The sequence below is a fragment of the Lithobates pipiens genome, unplaced genomic scaffold, assembly GCF_037356315.1.
Source record: "Lithobates pipiens isolate NorthernLeopardFrog02 unplaced genomic scaffold, aLitPip1_a1.2 Scaffold_23, whole genome shotgun sequence".
Taxonomy (NCBI): domain Eukaryota; kingdom Metazoa; phylum Chordata; class Amphibia; order Anura; family Ranidae; genus Lithobates; species Lithobates pipiens.
The window spans coordinates 285372882-285395803 of NW_027507785.1; the positions used below are offsets into that span (position 1 = coordinate 285372882).

At 42.1% G+C, this 22922-nt stretch overlaps 1 protein-coding gene across 3 annotated transcripts in view; it reads left to right on the plus strand.

The window, feature by feature from the left end:
- The window catches only part of AGBL4 (AGBL carboxypeptidase 4), a 2901779-nt gene that overhangs the window by 1711006 nt on the left and 1167851 nt on the right, over positions 1 to 22922 (plus strand). For all 3 annotated transcript variants that reach the window (XM_077450277.1, XM_077450278.1, XM_077450279.1), the window contains exon 6: positions 22393 to 22432. In XM_077450277.1, coding sequence (XP_077306403.1) covers positions 22393 to 22432 — 40 coding nt within the window. The remainder of the gene's footprint in view (positions 1 to 22392; positions 22433 to 22922) is intronic.

The window sequence follows — 22922 nt, forward strand, 5'->3', positions numbered from 1 at the left end:
AAGAAGAGAATCTGGCAGCACAGAGGGATGCTGATAAGACAGAGAAGAGTTTGCTGTTCACTGAGCTGGGAAAGTAGAAGAAGACACAGGATTTGGGTTTGTTGAGGGATTTTAATTTTCTGTTGAGCACAAACTCCACAGTAAAACTGACATGGACTACGGGGACTAAGTAGGGCGATTGGAAAGGAAGAAGGGGAGTAGTTGGTAAGATTGCTGTGAAAAATGCACCTTCATGCCTCAGAAAATAGAAAATCATAGATGCTCCTTATAAGCACATACATTTAATTTAAATATTTACATATTATACACATATATTTACATAGTTAAAGTGATCCTGTCATTTCTGACAGGTTCGTAAGCTGACAGCAGTATTTTAAAGCAGGAAGATAGAGGCTAATGCTTCTACCTCAATTTCCTTATAGAGTGCCTTCAGCAACTGCACATGATAGTAAAAGAAAGTCTCTTAACAAATAAATAATCAGTTCTTCTCTGCCCCCACACCATGCCTTCAGCTATTACCCCACAGCTTTCAGCTTTTCCCACATATTTACTTGCTGCCCACCCAACCCCTGCAATTCTAGGAAGCCCTCTCAGATCCATTTTGTTGCATGCCCACCAGTAAAGATAGCTTTTCACCTCTCTACATAATCCAGTTTTAATGTCTTAGGATCTACGCTGTGGCTTCCTACAGAATACCCTCTTCTAGGGAACACCCTTATCAGATCTCTTATCCACTTCAACTTGCACCTCTAAGTTTGAAGAGACAGTTCAAATGTTCCAACATCAGAAAATGTATTTAAAAAAAATGAAAGCAGCTATCAAGCTAGACAACCTCATTCCTTTCTTGTTCACTGCCGCCTACAGAAGGGTTTAGACACTAGCAAATGACAAAACAGTGGCCATCCAGGTATAAGCTCTCTCAATTTCAGCATACGTTTGCATGGGAATAACTATTATCAGATGCTACACGATCCATATATACAATTAAAAATACATACATATGTACATATAACTGAAATAAATATACCTGGTTAGCAAAGTAAGAGATGTCTTTCTGGAGGAAACCAGCTAGAGTTCTGCTATCTGCCCCTGATCACTTCATGTTGTCCATTCTGGCTATGTCTCTGCACAGACTAGCAGGCCTCCCTGTTGCTCTTGCAGATCTTTTGAACCAAGGAGTTATTGCCATTGTTCCAACAGCAGAAAGGTTTCACGATTTCTACATCAAACCAAAAAGGGGCATCTGCCCCGTCTTGTCTCTAAAGGCTTTCAATTTCTTCATTCAAGTCCAAAAGTTTTGCATGGATTGCACCAGGTCTGTCATAACTTCATCAGCAAGACTTTCTAGCCTTTGTGGAAATCAAGCATGGATGTTGCATGTCCCCATATTTCCAGCACATCAACATTAGCTCCGTTTTGTTGTGGGCACACATACTGTCAGTTTGTGGCCCTACCATTGACTCCATCTTCCATACCCTGAGTTTTCACCAAGGTATTGATAGGCACCTGTGCTTGCCTTGCTATGCTCCAAGGTTATCCCCATTATGCGCTGTCTAGATGATTTCCTATTAGGAGAACGCTGCCACAAATTGTGAAATGATGGGACATTCAAGGCCTTAAAATGGTCCATTTGGTTTGGATCCTGAACTTTTGGAAATCCACGCTGTAACTGACACAGCGAGTCAAGTATCTTTGCTTGTCCTGGAGCCAAAGTTTTTCATTTGACTCTCGGTCTCTACAGTTCAGGAGCCATCCAACCTTAGGATTCTGCATGTGAGTTCTGGGCTTGATGGTAATCTCCTTCACTGCAGTTTCACTTCAGACCCCTACAACACAAAATTCTGTCACCATGGGACAAAAAGGTTTACTCTTTAGACAAACTGACTCTGAAGACTAGGTTATTCTTGGCCTGGTGGTTCAGGAATCCAACTCTGAACTGGAGGGTTATTTGATTAGGATACAGTCGAAATTGCCACAGCTGCTGCATAAATTAACCATTAGGTAGAAATCAGAAGTCTTCCTGCAGCAAGAGAGTTAGAAAAGATTCTAGCCTAGACATAACTTTAAGCTTTTTTGCTTCTAGAGCTATTTTTGCACACATGTTTAACCACCTCCCTACTGGCCACTGTATATATATATATATATATATATATATACATATATATATATATATATATATATATACATATATATATATATATATATATATATATATATATATATATACATATATATATATATATATATATATACATATATACATATATATATATATATATATATATATATATATATATATATATATATATATATATATATATATATATGTCCTAGTAGGGAGGTGGTTATAGCAGGATCATTGAATGTATTGAGGCTACAACCATGATCCTGGTGTCATTTATTTCAACAGGCGATTCTCTTTCAGATAAAAGTATTCCGAGTGTTCGGACAGATGCTGGAATACTTTTAAAGGGGGCCAGAAGGGGGTCACACCCCCCTCCAGCTGCTGCCATTCCCGACTCTCCCGAATAATCGGGAAGCCCAGGAGCAATGCGACTAACAGAGTCCATCTCTGTCCTCAGTGAGAGGAACTGTTGCTCTCACTGTGTGATGTCCGAACTGGCACGTGTTGACTGTGTCGTCACTTTCAGTTCTGATTCTTCATTTGTTTGTTGCTATGCGGCCATGAGGTAGCTGATCAGACCAATCTGTGTCTAATCAGCTGCATTGGAGCCCGAAGGAGAGATGGGGGGTCTAATAGAAAATGCATACTCAGTGGGAAGGATGCTAAACATTTTGCATATAGGCCTGGATCAGCATTTGGCCTTGAGTATCATTCGGGAAAATATTGACCCTTTGGGATCTTATTAAATGATTTAAGACCTATCATGTGTCTGAGCTGGCAGCCTTGCCATGTAAAGAACGCTTTCTGGATAAGGCCAAGAGCCTCCCTTCTTCCTAAGGTGATTTTAGCCCTTCTCCTCACGCAGAACATCTTCCACCTCTCTGATATAATACACCAGAAGGAATTTTATCTTTGCTGCCTGGATGTGGTTCATGCTATGCATGCTGTCATTGGTTGCTTCCATTAGAATGACTAACTCTCTTTTAATCATTTCTGGTAATCCCTGTAAAGTGGAACCAGCTTCTCACTCCACCATTTTTCAGTGGCTCAGTCAAGTCATAATTCAAGCTTATGATCTTAAGGGCAAGGTTGCACCCTTCCCTGTCAAAGTGCATTCTACTAAATCTAGGAGTACTATGTGAACTTTTCTGCATCATGCATTTGTTTCCCAGATTTGCAAGGCTGCCACCTGGTCTTCTGTTCACACCTTTTTTACGTTTTTACCAGGTGGATGTACAGCCCCCATTTGATTCCGAATTCGGGCATAAGGTCCTTCAGGCAGCCAAATGAGCTGCTGACTGCCCTTCAGGTCTATTGTTTTTGTTACTTGGTCCTGTTAGTGTTTTGTTGGTTTTGCACATCCCTCAGTTGGACTGATTTGTATCTGTCCTAGTTGTCCCTGAATAAACTCAATTCTGTATCCCCTAATAAATAAGAAAGAAAATACACTTTTTGTACTTACCATAAAATCTATTTTTTGTGCTCAATGTGCTCCAACAAGCAGACTCTCAAAGAATAGAATTAGGAGGGGGCTTGACAAGGCAGATCAGCTTCCACATATATTTGCAAATGCTGTGCACCTTTGTTTTTAATGCAACTGTTAGACATTGTAATTAGTGATGGCCGAACGGTTCGCCCGGCGGTCGTTTCGCGGCGAATTTCCGACTTTCGCCGTCCGCGGGTTCGAACGCCTTTTTCCGTCGTTCGCCCCGGCGGACTTACGTGTTTAATGTATACAAGAACTTTAACCTTTCGTGACACGTTTATCATGTGTTACAGGACAACCAATTGAGACATGACAGCTCATGGACACTTGGACATTCCCCCTAACCTATAAATACACCCGATCCGGTGGCCATTTTACATTCTTTCTTCTGTCACTGTAGGGAAAGGATCCTGTGTGGAGTAGGGACAGAGAAAACGCTAGCTATTTGGTACACAAAAGTTCTTTTCAGGACTGGTATAGGTGTTAGGTCAGCAGCCTGAGTTTCTTTTGTCAGTTTAGATAAAGGGACAGAGCGCTGTATGCTGCTATTTTAGGGACAGCTCAGCCAGATTAGTCTTTCTTCATCATCATCATCATCATCATCATTAGCTGTTACTATCAGGTCCACAAAAGAGCTGTTCCAGCTAATCGTTCCAGCCTACTCTTTTTTGCCAATTTGTATAGGGACAGGCAGGAAGCAGTGTGTCAGGCAGTGAGGATAATTTTAAAGACTTGCTGTTACTATTAGTTCCACAAAGGTTCTTTTCAGGACTGGTATCAGTGGTACGGTAATAGGCTTGTACACGTATAATATTCTTTCTTCCAAATATAGAAAGAATATTATACTTGACTGCTGCCCTTCTGCTGCAGTCTGCTAATCATTCACAACTCACTTGTTCCACAAAGCTCTTTATCAGGACTGGTAACTTGGTCTGTCTAGGGTGCTACGGTACATAGGCTTGGGTGCGGTACAGTCTGCTGTTCTGTAAGGACCGCTATCGGTCCACAATAGATAGGGTTGCCGTGCACTACTGCTGACCGCTGCCCTATACTGCAGCAGTCCTTCAGCGGTATAGGGACTGACGCACAGTCTGCTAAACACTAATACACAACCTGCTTGGTCCACAAAAGTTCTTATAAGGACTGGTAACTTGGTATAGGGTGCTACGGTACATAGGCCTGAGTGCGTTACAGTCTGCTGTTCTGTAAGGACCGCTATCGGTCCACAATACATAGGGTTGACGTGCACTACTGCTGACCGCTGCCCTATACTGCAGCAGTCCTTCAGCGGTATAGGGACTGACGCACAGTCTGCTAAACACTAACACACAACCTGCTTGGTCCACAAAAGTTCTTATAAGGACTGGTAACTTGGTATAGGGTGCTACGGTACATAGGCCTGAGTGCAGTACAGTCTGCTGTTCTGTAAGGACTGCTATCGGTCCACAATACATAGGGTTGCCGTGCACTACTGCTGACCGCTGCCCTATACTGCAGCAGTCCTTCAGCGGTATAGGGACTGACGCACAGTCTGCTAAACACTAATACACAACCTGCTTGGTCCACAAAAGTTCTTATAAGGACTGGTAACTTGGTATAGGGTGCTACGGTACATAGGCCTGAGTGCAGTACAGTCTGCTGTTCTGTAAGGACCGCTATCGGTCCACAATACATAGGGTTGCCGTGCACTACTGCTGACCGCTGCCCTATACTGCAGCAGTCCTTCATTGGTATAGGGACTGACGTACAGTCTGCTAATCACTAACACACAACCTGCTTGGTCCACAAAAGTTCTTATAAGGACTGGTAACTTGGTATAGGGTGCTACGGTACATAGGCCTGAGTGCGTTACAGTCTGCTGTTCTGTAAGGACCGCTATCGGTCCACAATACATAGGGTTGCCGTGCACTACTGCTGACCGCTGCCCTATACTGCAGCAGTCCTTCATTGGTATAGGGACTGACGTACAGTCTGCTAATCACTAACACACAACCTGCTTGGTCCACAAAAGTTCTTATAAGGACTGGTAACTTGGTATAGGGTGCTACGGTACATAGGCCTGAGTGCGTTACAGTCTGCTGTTCTGTAAGGACCGCTATCGGTCCACAATACATAGGGTTGCCGTGCACTACTGCTGACCGCTGCCCTATACTGCAGCAGTCCTTCATTGGTATAGGGACTGACGTACAGTCTGCTAATCACTAACACACAACCTGCTTGGTCCACAAAAGTTCTTATAAGGACTGGTAACTTGGTATAGGGTGCTACGGTACATAGGCCTGAGTGCGTTACAGTCTGCTGTTCTGTAAGGACCGCTATCGGTCCACAATACATAGGGTTGCCGTGCACTACTGCTGACCGCTGCCCTATACTGCAGCAGTCCTTCAGCGGTATAGGGACTGACGCACAGTCTGCTAAACACTAACACACAACCTGCTTGGTCCACAAAAGTTCTTATAAGGACTGGTAACTTGGTATAGGGTGCTACGGTACATAGGCCTGAGTGCAGTACAGTCTGCTGTTCTGTAAGGACCGCTATCGGTCCACAATACATAGGGTTGCCGTGCACTACTGCTGACCGCTGCCCTATACTGCAGCAGTCCTTCATTGGTATAGGGACTGACGTACAGTCTGCTAATCACTAACACACAACCTGCTTGGTCCACAAAAGTTCTTATAAGGACTGGTAACTTGGTATAGGGTGCTACGGTACATAGGCCTGAGTGCAGTACAGTCTGCTGTTCTGTAAGGACCGCTATCGGTCCACAATACATAGGGTTGCCGTGCACTACTGCTGACCGCTGCCCTATACTGCAGCAGTCCTTCATTGGTATAGGGACTGACGTACAGTCTGCTAATCACTAACACACAACCTGCTTGGTCCACAAAAGTTTTTATAAGGACTGGTAACTTGGTATAGGGTGCTACGGTACATAGGCCTGAGTGCAGTACAGTCTGCTGTTCTGTAAGGACCGCTATCGGTCCACAATACATAGGGTTGCCGTGCACTACTGCTGACCGCTGCCCTATACTGCAGCAGTCCTTCATTGGTATAGGGACTGACGTACAGTCTGCTAATCACTAACACACAACCTGCTTGGTCCACAAAAGTTCTTATAAGGACTGGTAACTTGGTATAGGGTGCTACGGTACATAGGCCTGAGTGCAGTACAGTCTGCTGTTCTGTAAGGACCGCTATCGGTCCACAATACATAGGGTTGCCGTGCACTACTGCTGACCGCTGCCCTATACTGCAGCAGTCCTTCATTGGTATAGGGACTGACGTACAGTCTGCTAATCACTAACACACAACCTGCTTGGTCCACAAAAGTTTTTATAAGGACTGGTAACTTGGTATAGGGTGCTACGGTACATAGGCCTGAGTGCAGTACAGTCTGCTGTTCTGTAAGGACCGCTATCGGTCCACAATACATAGGGTTGACGTGCACTACTGCTGACCGCTGCCCTATACTGCAGCAGTCCTTCAGCGGTATAGGGACTAAGAGTTTTGTCACAGGGTGATTTAAAAAATGACAGGCAGAGGAAGAGGCAGGCCCTTCCGCAGGGGTGGTAGGGGTAGGGCAGGAGCAACAGCCTTGAGCCAAAGTGGGAAGTTGCAGAAGGTGCGTTCAATTACTTTAAAGGACGCACCAGACTTGGTTGAGTGGCTCACTCAGCCTTATTCTTCTGCACCCTCCTCATCCTCTCGATCTGCACCCTCTTCTTCACTCTCTGCTATGTGCACCCCCAAAGACACTACCACCAACAACACCACCACCACCACATACCTTCCGCTTGAGTGCAAATGGGGGCCTTCATGCTCCAGTGTTTTAATAGGGACCCCCGTATAAAAAGCATGAGGGTCAAGGACCAGTACTGGGTGGCAACGTACTTAGATCCCCGGTACAAACACAAAATGGCGGAAATGTTACCGCCGTCGCAGAGGGCTGTCAGAATGCAGCACTTCCAGGCCTTGCTTCGAGAAATGCTGCATTCTGCTTTTGCGTGCGCTGGCAGAGGAGCAATTCCCACTCCCAGAGAAGGATTTGCGGGTACCAATCCAACAGCGCCTGCAAGAAGAGGCCGGTTTGAAGATGTGTTGGTGACTTCGGATATGAGGTCATTCTTTCAGCCGACCCATCGACAGGTGTCATCCGGATCCAGCATCAGGGAACGCCTAGACCGTCAGGTGTCCGACTACATTGGGTTAACGGCCGATGTGGACGCTCTGAGGAGTGATGAACCCCTAGACTACTGGGTGGGCAGGCTTGACCTCTGGCCAGAGCTTGCCCAATTTGCAATCGAACTGTTGGCTTGCCCCTCATCCAGTGTCCTGTCCGAAAGGACGTTCAGCGCAGCAGGGGGGATTGTGACCGATAAGCGTACTCGCCTAGCTCACGACAGTGTTAACTACCTCACATTTCTAAAAATGAATGAGGCATGGATCTCGGAGGAATTCAACACATGTGATCAGTAGACCATGTATATGTCTATAAACAATTTTTGGAATCAAGCACACAGACCTTCTTAATTCATTTGGCTCACTTCCCTGACCCAAAAAAGCACACCGTACTATATGCCCCTACCCTCCTCTTTGAAGAGGTTGAGCGGTGTCATATTTCTACTGGGGCTGCTTATTATGAGGGGTTCCCACCATCCCTGTGCTGTGCTGACTTCCTCCTGGGTGTTCTTATTATGAGGGGCTCCCACCATCCCTGTGCTGTGCTGACTTCCTCCTGGGGGTTCTTATTATGAGGGGCTCCCACCATCCCTGTGCTGTGCTGACTTCCTCCTGGGGGTTCTTATTATGAGGGGATCACACCATCCCTGTGCTGTGCTGACTTCCTCCTGGGGCTGCTGTATGTCACGGAGCTGCTGTCAGCGCTGTATGTCACGGAGCTGCTGTCAGCGCTGTATGTCACGGAGCTGCTGTCAGCGCTGTATGTCACGGAGCTGCTGTCAGCGCTGTATGTCACGGAGCTGCTGTCAGCGCTGTATGTCACGGAGCTGCTGTCAGCGCTGTATGTCACGGTGCTGCTGTCAGCGCTGTATGTCACGGAGCTGCTGTCAGCGCTGTATGTCACGGAGCTGCTGTCAGTGCTGTATGTCACGGAGCTGCTGTCAGCGCTGTATGTCACGGAGCTGCTGTCAGCGCTGTATGTCACGGAGCTGCTGTCAGCGCTGTATGTCACGGTGCTGCTGTCAGCGCTGTATGTCACGGAGCTGCTGTCAGCGCTGTATGTCACGGAGCTGCTGTCAGTGCTGTATGTCACGGAGCTGCTGTCAGCGCTGTATGTCACGGAGCTGCTGTCAGCGCTGTATGTCACGGAGCTGCTGTCAGCGCTGTATGTCACGGTGCTGCTGTCAGCGCTGTATGTCACGGAGCTGCTGTCAGCGCTGTATGTCACGGAGCTGCTGTCAGCGCTGTATGTCACGGAGCTGCTGTCAGCGCTGTATGTCACGGAGCTGCTGTCAGCGCTGTATGTCACGGAGCTGCTGTCAGCGCTGTATGTCACGGTGCTGATGTCAGTGCTCTGTATTACGGTGCTGCTGTCAGTGCTCTGTATCTCCTGCACCCTCTTGTTTGCCTACCCTGGTCCCTGACCTTCCCTCTCCTCCATTGCCTTCATTAGCTCCATAGTCCTGAATTGTCAGAACAATTTCCCAAATAAAAAAAAAATGCTTGTAGTTATCGATCCCAAATTCACCTCATACATGTATTATGCTATTGTCCAGGTGGTGGGACTACGTGCTACCCCCTAATAATTACCCCGTGGCCGCAAATTCGACCTAAAGGTTTGCGAAATTCGCCTCCCATTGAAGTCAATGGAGCCCGCGGCGAACGGTCGTTTTCGCGAACGTTTGTGTCCGTTCGCGTTTCGCGTTCGCGAAACGTCCCGTCGGAAGTTCGTCCATCACTAATTGTAATTTTAGCTGGCTAGCTTGTAAGCGTTCTGGGAAAAGTTTAGTCTTGTTTGTGCTATGCAAAACCCTTCTATGTGCATCTTAATTTAAAAGCTAATTAAAAACTAATACGGTTGGAATTCTTGTTTATCTTGCTGGAATTGGTATGTGGACATATTGGATACCTTCATCTGCCTTTGTGCTTTGGTTAAGATTTTTTTTTTTTTAAATAACAAAAATGTTATACTTACCTGCTGTGTGCTGTGTCTCTTCTGGGGTTTCCCACTGGTGCTTTAGGGACCTTCGCCTCTCTATGTGAAACCACAGGAGGCCACTACCTATGGAAAGCATGTGCAGGCTCTTTCCTAAGCCAGGCTGTGTGCGTCCATAGACACACACAGCGCAACACTGCGCTACCCCCCATCCTTACTCCCATGATTTGATTGACAGCAGCAAGAGCCAAAGGCTTCCTTGGCTTCCCCTCTGTCCTGTAAATGCAGGTTGAAAGGAGAGAGCTGCTAGAGGCAAGCATAGTGCAGGATTGATTGAGGAAATATAAGGATGGCTGAAGGAGCAATACAAATACTGGGACATTTTCTACCTTACTGCAGGTAATGCATTAAAAGAGAAGTATGGGAATTTTTTGCCCCCATAATCATCTTTACCTAGGTGGATGCAGCATCAGTCTGATGTTGCATCTGTCCCCCGCCATCTCTGCACTGAGAACCGAGTGATCGAACACCGCCGACGGCTCGGTTCTCTCAGCTCCCCAAGCAGACAGCTGCTGCCTGTCAATCTCCTGCTCTGCTCCTCCACGCTCATTTGCGCGCTTAGCTGTGGAGGGTGGGGAGCGGCCTTCTCAGTGGCTCGCTGAGAGGCTGAGACTGCCATCAGTCCAGGCACACGGAGGATCCAGACTTCCAGAGTCGGGATGATGCGGCGCCCGGACTGATTTCAGTGATGTCAACAGAGAGAGGAATTCAGAGCACTCTCTGCTGAAAATGGTTCACAGGAGTGCAAAACGTATTGCACTCCTGTGACCCTTCAGAGAAGCCCAGCCAAACGAGCTCAGGCTGGACTTCTCCTTTAAGGTAAAAATATCCTAGGTTCAGAACCACTTTAAATAACCATGTTGTCGTATGCACATCCATATATTATGAATAATGTTTTCTGCAACTATACCAGAGAAGTCCACTATTTGCTTCCAGTTTGTGCTTTGTTTAATAACGAAGGAAAAAATGAGTCTATTTTTGAGACGTCCTGAAGCTGAGAGTGCTGTCGACACAATGTCTTTTGCTTTGCATAAAGGCATCACATTGCTTCAATGAACAGCTTATCTGCAACAGAGACACAGGCACATTTGCAATCCTAAAATGGAAGGAGCTATTCCTGCCGTGTGACTTCCCCATTTATATACTAATCTTTCCTTTGTGTTTCCAAGAAAGAAAAGATTTTCTGCCAATATGTTTCAGAAAACAAAATCTCCATTAAAATGAACAGAAAGAGAACAGCGGAGCCCTGTCTATCCTTATAGGAGATGTAAGCACCCTGTTGCTCTCCAGGCACTGTGAAGCTACATGTACCAGAATGCATTGCCATTTATATTGGTCTTGAAGTGGTCTTCCTAAGCTGCTTATGGACTGCAGGATCTCTCAGCAAGGCCATACAGTAACATATGTTATTATGCAATGCATTTTATATGTGTGTATGTGTTGCATTTTTGACCCCATATGGACTAACTTGAAGTTGCAAAATGCAGATTTTTCATGTTTTAGTTTGTTTTTTTGGTAGAATGTTGATGCAAGGAGTATTTGATTGCCTTTGGGGATCAAGAAGGGATTTTTTTTTCTTTTGGGGTAGTTTGGAAACCACCTTAAAGGGTCTTTTGCCTTCTATTGGATTAACTGGGTATAGGTTTAGGGTTATCATGACCAACCTTGGGTGTTCACGATCTGCTGGTCATAACTGCTGAGCAGTAATTGCATACAACGGCACAAATTTAGCCTTGTCCAGTAATGACACAGAGGCAATTGGAAATGGTAAAGGCACAGCTTTATTGAATAATTACCATTTAGCATAAAAACTAAGACCAATCTTGGCTCTAAAGATATGAATAGGAACAGGGCCAGGCCTGGGCCTTACTAGATGAATACCACAACAGTTTATTACAAAGTTGTTTGTGAATATTGTTGTAGAGTAATTTCAACAACAGATCTTATCATTTAAAAACCACTGCTGTAAATGGTCACACGTGTTATACATTGATCAGAAGATTTCCATTGCTGTAATAGTAATATTATTATTATTTTTATTCTGATAGTTCAATGGTCACTATGCATGTAATATGTGTGGTATTATTTTTAATAAGATGTAGTTCGTTCCTCCTGACCTAAATACCAATCATACAAGGCCAAATATGTTTTGTTTGATTGAATTGCAATGTATGGTTTACTTGTGCCTTTTTTGTGGAAAGATATAAATATATTACGATTCTTATCAGATGTATGTGTACGGTATGTATGTGTATGTGTCAAGAAATCTATTTTTATTATTTAAAGAAAATGGATGAATGAAAAAAAAAATTTATGAGGTGGTATTTCAAGTAACAAACAAATGTTAAATAAATGAATAGCTTAAATGTGTACATGTGATACAAATCAGAGATTTTTAACTTCATTACTCAAGTACCCCAAAGAGCAATAATTACTGCTGTGTTCACACAGGAACTCCTTGTATTCTTTTAAATGATACATTTCACTGTCTCTAAGCAGCTTGGCTGGTCTTATTATTCAAAAACTGGCACTTAGTGGGCCCTACATTTAAATCTCTGTGTCGTCTTGAATGCCCCAGAATCAATGATGCTAGGGCACTCAGATACTGTATGCAAATCTTGTCATCGAAAGGCAAAGTCTAGTTCACACTCTCTTCCTTCATACATATTCCTACTAGGCATTTAGGTTGTCCATCATGTGATAGGCCGGTAGTGAGTTGTGGAAGAGGATGGACCTCCATGCCTCAGTATTCTCAGAAAAAGGTGGATATTGTATATTGGAGCACTCCAAGATCTTCTCAGGATGCTGGAGATGCTGTCAGGGGATGACTCGGAACTTCTGGCCTGGGAGGCAAAACCAACCATCGTAGGGATAGTTTTCTGTTCACTAAAAGAAAGTACAACACACAAAGTACTCTGCAGTGCTGAAGTAATGTCAGGGGAGAATTGATAAAGAAAGATACTCATGGTGAAACATGGGTATTGTCTTAAAGAATAAGGTTTATTGTAACACAGGGATGGATTAAAAACAATGATGTACTTTACAAATTTAACAAGATGACAGCTAGTTTGTGAAAATTATGTGCATTCAGCTAAACAAGATACATAATCATCATGCCACAAATAATTATTAATAATCAGCTTCCATTAACAAATGATCAGAGCACATTTTATTTTTTTGCTTTCTTCCAACTTTGATTTTCTTTGCTGCCCTCTAAAACTGGTCACATGCCATTATAGAGCCACAAAGGACACTGGAAACCTTCCCTCTTCCAGGTTCTGTGATTTCAGGTCTAAACGGGGAGCAGATATCAATACAGCTCCAGAATGATACTTTTAAATGATAGGGTCAGCTTATTAAACATAGTGGCAGGTAAAATATTGAGGGGGGAGGGGAAACATTGATCTGATAAATCTAGTAGAAGTACATTTCATGGATATTTTGGTGGTTCATCAGATTTTGGTGCAATTAGATTGATTAGCTTATCTCTAAATGCAAGTTGAAATTGCAGATAGGGAGATTTAAATACCACTTTGGAAGTTATTGAATCTACAGTTAGCCTATCAAATGCTCCTAAGCTGTTGTTATCAGAGAGACTATGGATGGCTGGTCTAATTATTGCATATTGAGGCCCTCAAATCACTGTAGATGCGCACAGAGGGAAAACCCAGTACTCATAATGCATTAGTGGTAATTTAAGACTACTTTAATGCTTTGTGGTCCTTTATTAAATACCAAGATAACTGTCTTATGAACAGTCCAGATTAAATTTCCTCTTGTAGTTACTGAGGAGCATTGCTAATAAACCCTCTTATCCATATACCCAATGAAGGTGGTGCCATATGGTGAAGAATCTCAGGGTCAGTTTATATGAAAAGTTCCTAGCTATTAAGATAGCTAGTGGACAGGTTTGTGAGATGTTGAACAGAAGGCGCCTTTGCTGCCACACATTGCGAGTCTCCTGCTACCACAATCCTCTCTCGTCATTTATATACTGCATTGCGACACTAGCAAGGTGACCCTGTATTAAAATAATTGAAAGGCAGAAGCAGTAATGATTTCTGCCTGTTCCATTTTTGGCTTCTGATACAGAGGTGGAAGTGCTTTGTAACAGCTGTATGGGAACGTATAGCTCCCCAGAGCACAATATATTTAATACCCAAGTAAACATTAATAACGCAGGCTGCCTGTGTTTTTGTAACTCACAGAAAGAAGGATGTGGAGTCACTCGTAAAACAAACTGCTCCCGGCTTTTCTTCTGAAATATGCATGCCAAGGGATTCAGGGCACCGGCCAGTTATAGGACCATCTAGATGGATATGTGGTCATGGGAAAAGATATGTTTACATACGTCTTGTCAAATGTTCTGTCAATGTATGAAGACGTAGCTCTAATGTCTCCTATAGATTGATACAGAACCGCTTTACCAAATGGTAAAACAAAAGGAGTACTTTAGGCTAGGAAACGAAGTAAAAATACATAAAAATTAAAACAACTCTGTCATGATACGAAAACAAAGAAACTGCTGCCAGATATAAACTGCAAGCATCTAGAAGTGTTCTCACATGAGGTAGTCTTCTTGTTCCTGTTGTTATGAATGAATGACGGCCATTCTGAAAGGTAAAAATCTGCTCTTTCCCAGTAGTGTCAAAAATTGCCTGCCTCCTTCTCATTCCTATTGGCCCGTAATTCTGCTAGTTATGGCCCAGCACTCAAGCACAAACATGTTAGTGAATTTTTTATTTAATTAAGAAAAAAAGGGGGGTTTGGGACTTTATATGAGGCCATGACATGAACCGTCAAGTGCCTCCATCCCTATTAAATTGACATAAGGAGAGAGTTTGGGACTTGTGTGTGAAGCAGATGGACGAATTTAACAACATGAACAAAGAGTGACGGGTGGGTATACAATGATAAATAGCTTTATTGCATAGTGTTATGGCATGTACATAGTAACATAACATGAATCAATTGCATGATTATATGATTTAATTACATATGAATCACATAGTAAGAAGATAACATAGTAACATGGTAATATGAAAGTACATGACATTAACAACATGATAAAAAGGAAACCACAAGACTCTAAAATCTATGTTCATATAATGTAACAGGTCCATGACACATATTGTTTTATATCACTCTTGGATTAAAAATGTAATGAAGGCATCTATATAGCTCAACGCGTTTCATGGGTAGCCTCCAATCTTTAGGAGCAGATGCAACAATCTATAAACATAATGTAAAATTAATTGATGTGACTGGCCAACAAAGGGGAGGGGGGGAGGGAAGTGGAAGAAAAATTGGTATAACTAATGAGGTTGATATCCATGAATCACCCATAGGAAACTTACAGATAAGCTGTGAGTGTAGGTGATAGTGCCATGGGCTGAGACCGACTGGGGTCTGATACATTTTGGTTTGTTCCTACACAATTTAGTTTGGTGGTTCATTTGTAGCTTTTCTTCACATACTCTTCTCAAATTAGGGTACATTGTCACATTCTTTACTCATCCCTCATATTTATTAGAAGTTCACCCATATTTAGAACACGTTTACCTATGTCAGTAATAGTACACATTTGCAACTTTGGATTACCATGTGATCTTCCTATCTTTTGATCAATTACACATCTTTCAATCAAATTTTAGTTAAATGCTTTTATTATTGTTACACCTTAGGTCATATGGGTCACTGCTACTCAGGAATGTCCTTTCCCTGCCAGCCTTCCACCTATTGCCCTTGAGGTTTACCGCATTAGCTCCCGGGACTAATGATACCTCCCCCAGTCGGTCTTAGGCCATGGCACTGTCACCTACACTCACAGCTTATCTGTAAGTTGCCTATGGGTGATTCATGGATATCACCCTCATTAATTATACCAATTTTTCTTCCACGTCCCTTCTCCCCACCCCCACCTTATTTGGCCAGTCACATCAATTAATTTTACATTATGTTTATAGATTGTTGCATCTGCTCCTGAACATTGGAGGTTATTTATGAAACGCGTCAAGATATATAGATGCCTCCATTATGTTTTTAATCCAAGAGTGATATCAAACAATATGTATATTATCATGTTGGTTTTATTGGCCTATACCAAGATGTCATGGACCTGTTATATTATGTGAACATTTTAGTGTCTTGCAGTTTCCTTTTTATCATGTTGTTAATGTCATGTACTTTCATGTTGCCATGTTACTATGTTATCTTCTTACTATATGTAATTAAATAATATAATCATGCAATTGGTTCATGTTATGTTACTATGTACATGCCATAACACTATGCGATTAGGCTATTTTTCATTGTATACCCACCAGTTACTCTTTGTTCATGTTGTTCAATTCGGGTGCCTGCTCCTTATGTCGACTTTTTTATTTCGTTTTGGGTGGTCATCACCATGTCCAATCACATGCCAGCGTCCATACATTTTTGGGGAATGGTAGTAAGACCTTGGCTGTACTGTAGGTACTTAAATGTAACTATAATAACTAATTTGGCTTTATCAGTGAAATCATTCTTTCCTTAATAGGTTAACATATACCAGGTAAAGTATGACTCCAATCCTCACCTTGAAGCCCAGGTTGAGAAGGGAAAGCTGTGTTTTAGATACAGAACTGGAACTTAAATAGGAACTTTTTTGCCAGAGCCCTATAGAGCTGCTGTTAGCAGGCAAGTAACCAAACATGACAATTTCCATGAAAAACTGGGTCCTATATACAAGTGTATATTAGGACCCATTTTTAAATCATATAGAGGATGCTGTTGTTGGGGTCTTTGCTATTTTAATGGCAGGTAAATCATACTTTTACCCATTTTTTGGGATAGTCTGTTCGATGGAAACACAATTCCAAAACGTTTCAGAACAGCTCCAGAGTTTTAGTACACCTCCAGATGACCTCATGGGTGGGACTTTGCACTGAACACACATGCATAAGCAGTTGCTCATGGGTGGGGTTAGATTTGTTGAGAACTGTGGAAGATAAATGATTGAAACTTGCTTAACATGCCCCTCAAACCACTGTTTACAGTTAAAGAAGTCTATATACATTTTTTAAAATGATAATGATAATTGATAATATTTTATATAAAATAGTTGTTTGCACCATATAAAACACAGGGGTCCGGAAGGAATTATGTATTTACATGTGGACCATATATTACATGTTCTTTATGTTTACACAAGATATTTTCAGTTAGGAAATCTGTTATCTCTTGGCCTCTGAGTCTTCTTGCTCACACTGCACTTCTTGTGAACGCAGAAAATCACTGAATGACATCCTCTTTGATTTGGAAAAGAGTTACAAAAGCTGGTCTTCCCAGGCTTTGACGCCACGTTAGGTGGTTCTGTCACTTTTCGGTCCTTGAAGTTTGTTCTGAAAGCACACCACCCTGACAGTTAGACAAATCCATTTCCATTGTGAAAGTTTTTTTCCTGTAAAGTCCTGCCAGATAATTCTTTTGTGTCTGTCTTTTAATCCATTTAATCCAGTTGCAACCATTACAGACTTATTATTTGGTGCTCGGACAACTGGCATTTAAAAGCCACAGTGGACACGTTATTAAAAATGGGTCTTCAGGAAAGAAATAACCTTTTCCACATACTTACAGCAGGGGCTGTTTTTTGATTTGCAACTTCCAGGTCATTTAAGCAAATCTCCAGACCCTTATCTCCCAATTCTCCCACCCTTTTCTGGAACTTTTTTTTTTTGTTCGCTAGCTTGGTTGTCATGCTGGCTGATTCCTGACACCCTGGTCAAATCACCAGCTTTACAGCCAATAAACAAACATTTTTTTAAATAGATGAATATTCTTTGCCTATATATTTCTTTTTTCTACATGGGCAACTGGCAACCTTGTTCAAGCGGATCCTCATCCTCTTAAACAAGTTCCCTCCACTCCACTCCTCCTCGCATCCTGTACATGTAAAACGCTGTGTTTTTTTTTTTTTAGAAAACTGTCCGGCCCTGTGCACGTAATTAGACTAGGTGAATTGTAGTCATATCATATCATATTGTAGTCATATATGTAATATCCTACATAAATCAGCCAACATGAATGGCATGCACACTGCCTGCTGTGCCTCCTGGGATATGCACGTCACATATCCCAGATAACAAAGCCTTTCATTATGAAAAGGAGAAGGGGAGTGGGGATACTTGCGCAATATCTGGTGGCCAGCGGGCCTCTAGAAGACTTCGGAAAGAGCATATAGGTGCAGGACAGAGTGGTGGCACCGCATGAGAGAATCTCAGCAGGACAACGATGGGTGAGTATCTGAAATGTGCAGATACCACCTCCTAGTAAGTGGGGGTAAAGTAAAAAAAACAAGGGGGGTGGAGATCTGCCTTAAGGGTGTTACAGATAATACATAATGCCATGGCAACAAAATTCCCAAAGGATAAAATAAACTGGTGTGAGCAATTGATGACAATTGTAATATATATACAGTGTGTGTATGTATATATATATATTTATAAATATTACACATATTTTAAGAAGACATTATATGCAAATGCAAAATACAACTTTCAGGTTTATTATGAGGTGAAAATAAACATTTGTTTCATTGCCACACTGTAGGATCTTCATTCAAATGCAAGCAGAGTGATTACTGATTCATCAAGGTCTTGTATAAAGAAAATGTGCATATTTATGTGCTTAACGGTAGGAATTAATGCACCTGCTTCTGGCATAAATGGGTTATATTTTTCATTGTAAATTGGACTGTCGTAATAAATAATGTGTATTTTCTCCTGCCTCATTTCTTTTGATGTGCATTTTTCCAATCAGATAATATTTATCTGGAAAATTGCTTAAAAGTTAATACATGGAAGAATCCATTTTGTTTGATGGGAACCTTTATGTTAGCTTTAAAGGTTATTAAAATATTAGCTTGGGAGTCTGGGAGTTATATTTGCATACCTTCCTATTGTCTTGGTTTGGCCAGGACTGGCTTCAAGTGTGGACCCACAAAGAGTTTTCTTGTAAGAAATAAATTTGTTGCAGTTTATTGGTGTAACAAGTAATGAGATAGTTATGATATCCATACAAAAAGTATAGTTCAAGTAAAGTTATTCCTAAATGGAGAACTCCAGTTTGTAGATCTTTTTAAAGCGTCCATTGTCAAGCAGTTATTAAAATAATGAAAAATACAGAGCTGTCCCCCAAAGAAAGTTCCCTAGTCTACTAGATGCTACGTCATTCAACCAAGAAGTGGCAGACATCTTGTGAATGTACTGCAGGAGAGGTCTGTACTGCGGCCTAAGCTCCATTCACTTTTTATTCAGCGCTTAGGAAAAAAGAAAAATAGCTTGGATTGGGCTTTAAAGAAAGCCTGGGTCTTATTGCAGTATGATAAACTGGCCCATATATTATAGAACAGGCACTTCCAAGTGTCTGCACCCATGTTTAACTTATTTCTAAGTGTAGTACCCCTCTGACACCCCAAAAGCAGGGTAGCACCTCCAGAGGCATGGGACAGGCTAGCATTTCACCCCATGACTAAAATGGGGGAACTGAGAAAGGATATTGGGTGCCAGTCAATTTTGTCTTTTTCAAATTGTATTGTGAAACAGTTCAGGAGGTGAGGGTTAGGGGTTTTTGATACTGCAGCGGATCACTTACAGACTCTCCAGATCCAGATCAATGTCCATCTTTACAGTGTAAGGCCCCTTTCACCTGAACAGCTCTATGGAGCGTCGGATGTCAGCAGTGACATGTCCGTTGACATCCGAGCCGTTCCGATCCGAAAAAGTGTGACGGAGGAAAAAGCTAGTTTTCCATCCGTCATCGGATTGGATCGTGTGATGATGGACACTGCGGTCCGTCGTCACCCAATCTCCCATAGGGGAGAGCGGCACTGCGACAGGTCCATCCCTGCGCAGTGTGCAGAGACAGACCTGTCATCTTCCTGCTCAGCGGAAATCGCTCCGGCGATCCCCGCTAAGCAAGTGGATATAAGCGGATGTGAAAGCACCCTCTAAACCTTTAAGCAGACCTGACCACACTGTAAGCACATTTCCAAATTTCAGTGCGTCCTTCAAGTGAGTAACCCGGGCCTTCTGAGAGACCAGCTTCCATCCTGGCTCTCTCCAGCAAGGGGCCTCCTCTGAGTTTACTCCTTGGTACAGCCTTCTCCAGACCAGGCAGGGCAGTTTCAGGACCACTTCAGCACACGTTAGGCCCCAAAACAGGCTACTGGGTCTAAAAACAGAGTTCTATCCAGCAGCATCTTCCTAGGCTTTAGCCCAGGGGAAGAAATCAAGCATATGGCCTGTCCCAAATAATTCATATATTTCTGTCCTCCCCCAGCATGCACCAGTGACCTAAACCTCCTACTGGATTGGCTGAAGAAAATATAAATATTGATAACTGTGTTTTGTTTGTGAAATCTCATACTATGACCAGTGATACAAGTGACATCTACTTATGACAGTGAGAAATCACATGCCAGCTTAAGCTTAGGGAAAAAAACAGATGAAAAACTATACAATCAGTCTGAGCTATCTACAGCCCAGCCAAAAACCAAATTGACATAGTAGCATGTTTAGGGCAAGTGGGCTACATGAGAAGAGGTAAAACTTAAGACTCTATTATGGAGTCTGGGAACAGAGCTTTGATAGTCACACTTTAGTCTGTTACTTCCCTACTTTCATGCATCACTATTGACTATTGTAGCTGCCCATCATATTTAGTGCTCAGTCATGTCTGCTATACAGTGCGGGGATCATTATATCATAATGGCAGAAGCTACAGGTACACTATAGGTTATACAGGTTTGGTCAGTGACTCACCTGGATTTATTGAGCTACAGGGTGGGAGTATTTCACATGTCAGTAATTAAAAGGACGAATCGACAGCCTTGACATGCATTTGAACTCTGAATGAAACAGTGACAGTCATTGATCATGTGTTGATGAGTATGGTCTCATTCATTTCAGTAGGTCTCCTTAAAGGAATTTTGAAATCAGTCTCGTCAGCTTTCTTTTAAATAGTGCTAGATGTATATTTTACCTCAGTCATGAGCGTCCTCTGCCCACTAGCTGTATATTTATTGAAAGTATAATAGTCATATTTGCAGATGAACCCTCAAAGAAGTTTAAGTAATTTGTGGGAAGCCATTGGTCCTCATCCGGTTGGTTCTCTCTAGCAATGTATGACCTGTGATGGCTAAAATCTAGAAATATCTGTAAAAGAGAAGGGCCTTTTCAGACCCATCCACTCTGGTGTGTTGCAGTAACACATGAGTGTTACCGCGCACATTGTGGTTGATTTACTAAAGGCAAATACATTGCGCACCTTGCAAAGTGCAGTTTCTCCAGAGCTTAGTAATTGAGCAGAAGCTCTGCTGACTTCCATCAGCCAATCATGTGCAAGCAAAAATGCAGTTTTGTTTTATATTCTTTGCAGATGATTGGATATTCTTAGCAAAGTAGAGCTTTACCTCATTTACTAAGCCCAGGAGCAACTGCACTTGCGGAGTGCAACTGAAATTTGCAAAGTCTATTGGCCTTTAGTAAATCAACCCCATTATGTCACTCAATAACTGCGTTATGTTAAGGCAGTCTATTCAAATGAATGTGCTGCCAACACACCAGAAGAGACAATAAAATCAGACATGAACCATTTATTTTTTACAGAGACCACAATACATGGTAATGCTTTACTGTTCATTGTTATGTGCTGCACTGTATGTGCATCAGAGGTGAATTGTGTTAACTTGTCAGGGTGCTATTAAAAATAAATGCTTAATTTGCATTGCCATAACATGTGCATTAATGCATTGACTCTTGCAATGCACCACACAGGAAAGGCGTCAATGGGCCCTAAAAGGCCTTGCATAATGCTTGCATCTGTGACATTGTGTGCTTTTATCAAAGTGTATATGGCCAGCCTCAGATATATAAATATAAATAGACTTGTTTCTGGTAAACATAATATGTACTTGGTTTGCATACTGTATATTTTCTTTATTGTGGGCAGGATAAATAAAATAAAAATATATATTTTTCTTTTAGCCAAGTAAATAGGAACACTCCATTTTATAACTTTTGCATTCTCCTTTTCAGCCACCAAATTAAGCTTTGGGCTCCATTTAAAATGTTTTCCTCCATTTCCCTTGCTCCTTTGTTGTAAAAAGCTTGTTGTTTACAATGCTTAGTAGCTCAAGCTGAAATACACAGTGGGGGAGATTTAGATTGTAGAATCTGGTGCAGCTGTGCATAGAAACCAATCGGCTTCTAGGTTTTCTTGTTAAAGTGTAAGATTCCATGTGCACCAGTTTTGATAAATTTCCACCATTGGGATTGATTTACTTAAACTGGAGAGTACAAAATCTGGTGCAGCTGTGCATAGTAACCAATGAGCTTCTAACTTCAGCTTGTTCAATTACACTTTGAAAAGAAAAACCTGGAAGCTGATTGTTTTCTGTGCAGAGCTGCACAAGATTTTGCACTCTCCAGTTTTAGTAAATCAACCCGAGTGAGTCAGTGGAGTGGGTCATTGCACATAAATCTTAAAAGCAAACCTAAATATTTATGTTTTCTTTTTAAAGAAACTTTATTTTAACATATTTTTTGCTTCTACTTCTTTTACAGCAACAGCGAAGACTTGATCTTCTTACTATTACCAACCCCGGTGAGTACCTAAATAATATGCTTCTCGCCCGCAACCAATGAACAAATTCTTGGATTGCCACTGATCAATAAGGCAGGCTGAAAGTTTGGTATTTTCTGTACTTTACTAAATGTAAAAATTAAAAATTAAAATATAACTTTCAAAAATAGTAAAAATGTTACACTTGTGCAATTTGACTACTATGCAATTCAGGAAAAAAGTTCTGTAAAACGTTTACATTATCGTAACTAACTAGTATATTACATAAGGTGCTGTGGACTTTTATATATCATATAGCCACATACGCCAGTATAATAATGTATATAATAAATACTACAAGCAAAATCAATTCATGTAGTGTAATTAAATAATAATTGACGTATGGTCACAGAAATGGCAATTTGTCAACATCATTCCTGTCCAGTCCTAAGCTGGATCTCCTGGCTTGCAGTAATGTCTCACACTTGCCGGCCGCTGAGTTTTACTAGTCAAAGGATGATGGCGTGATCTC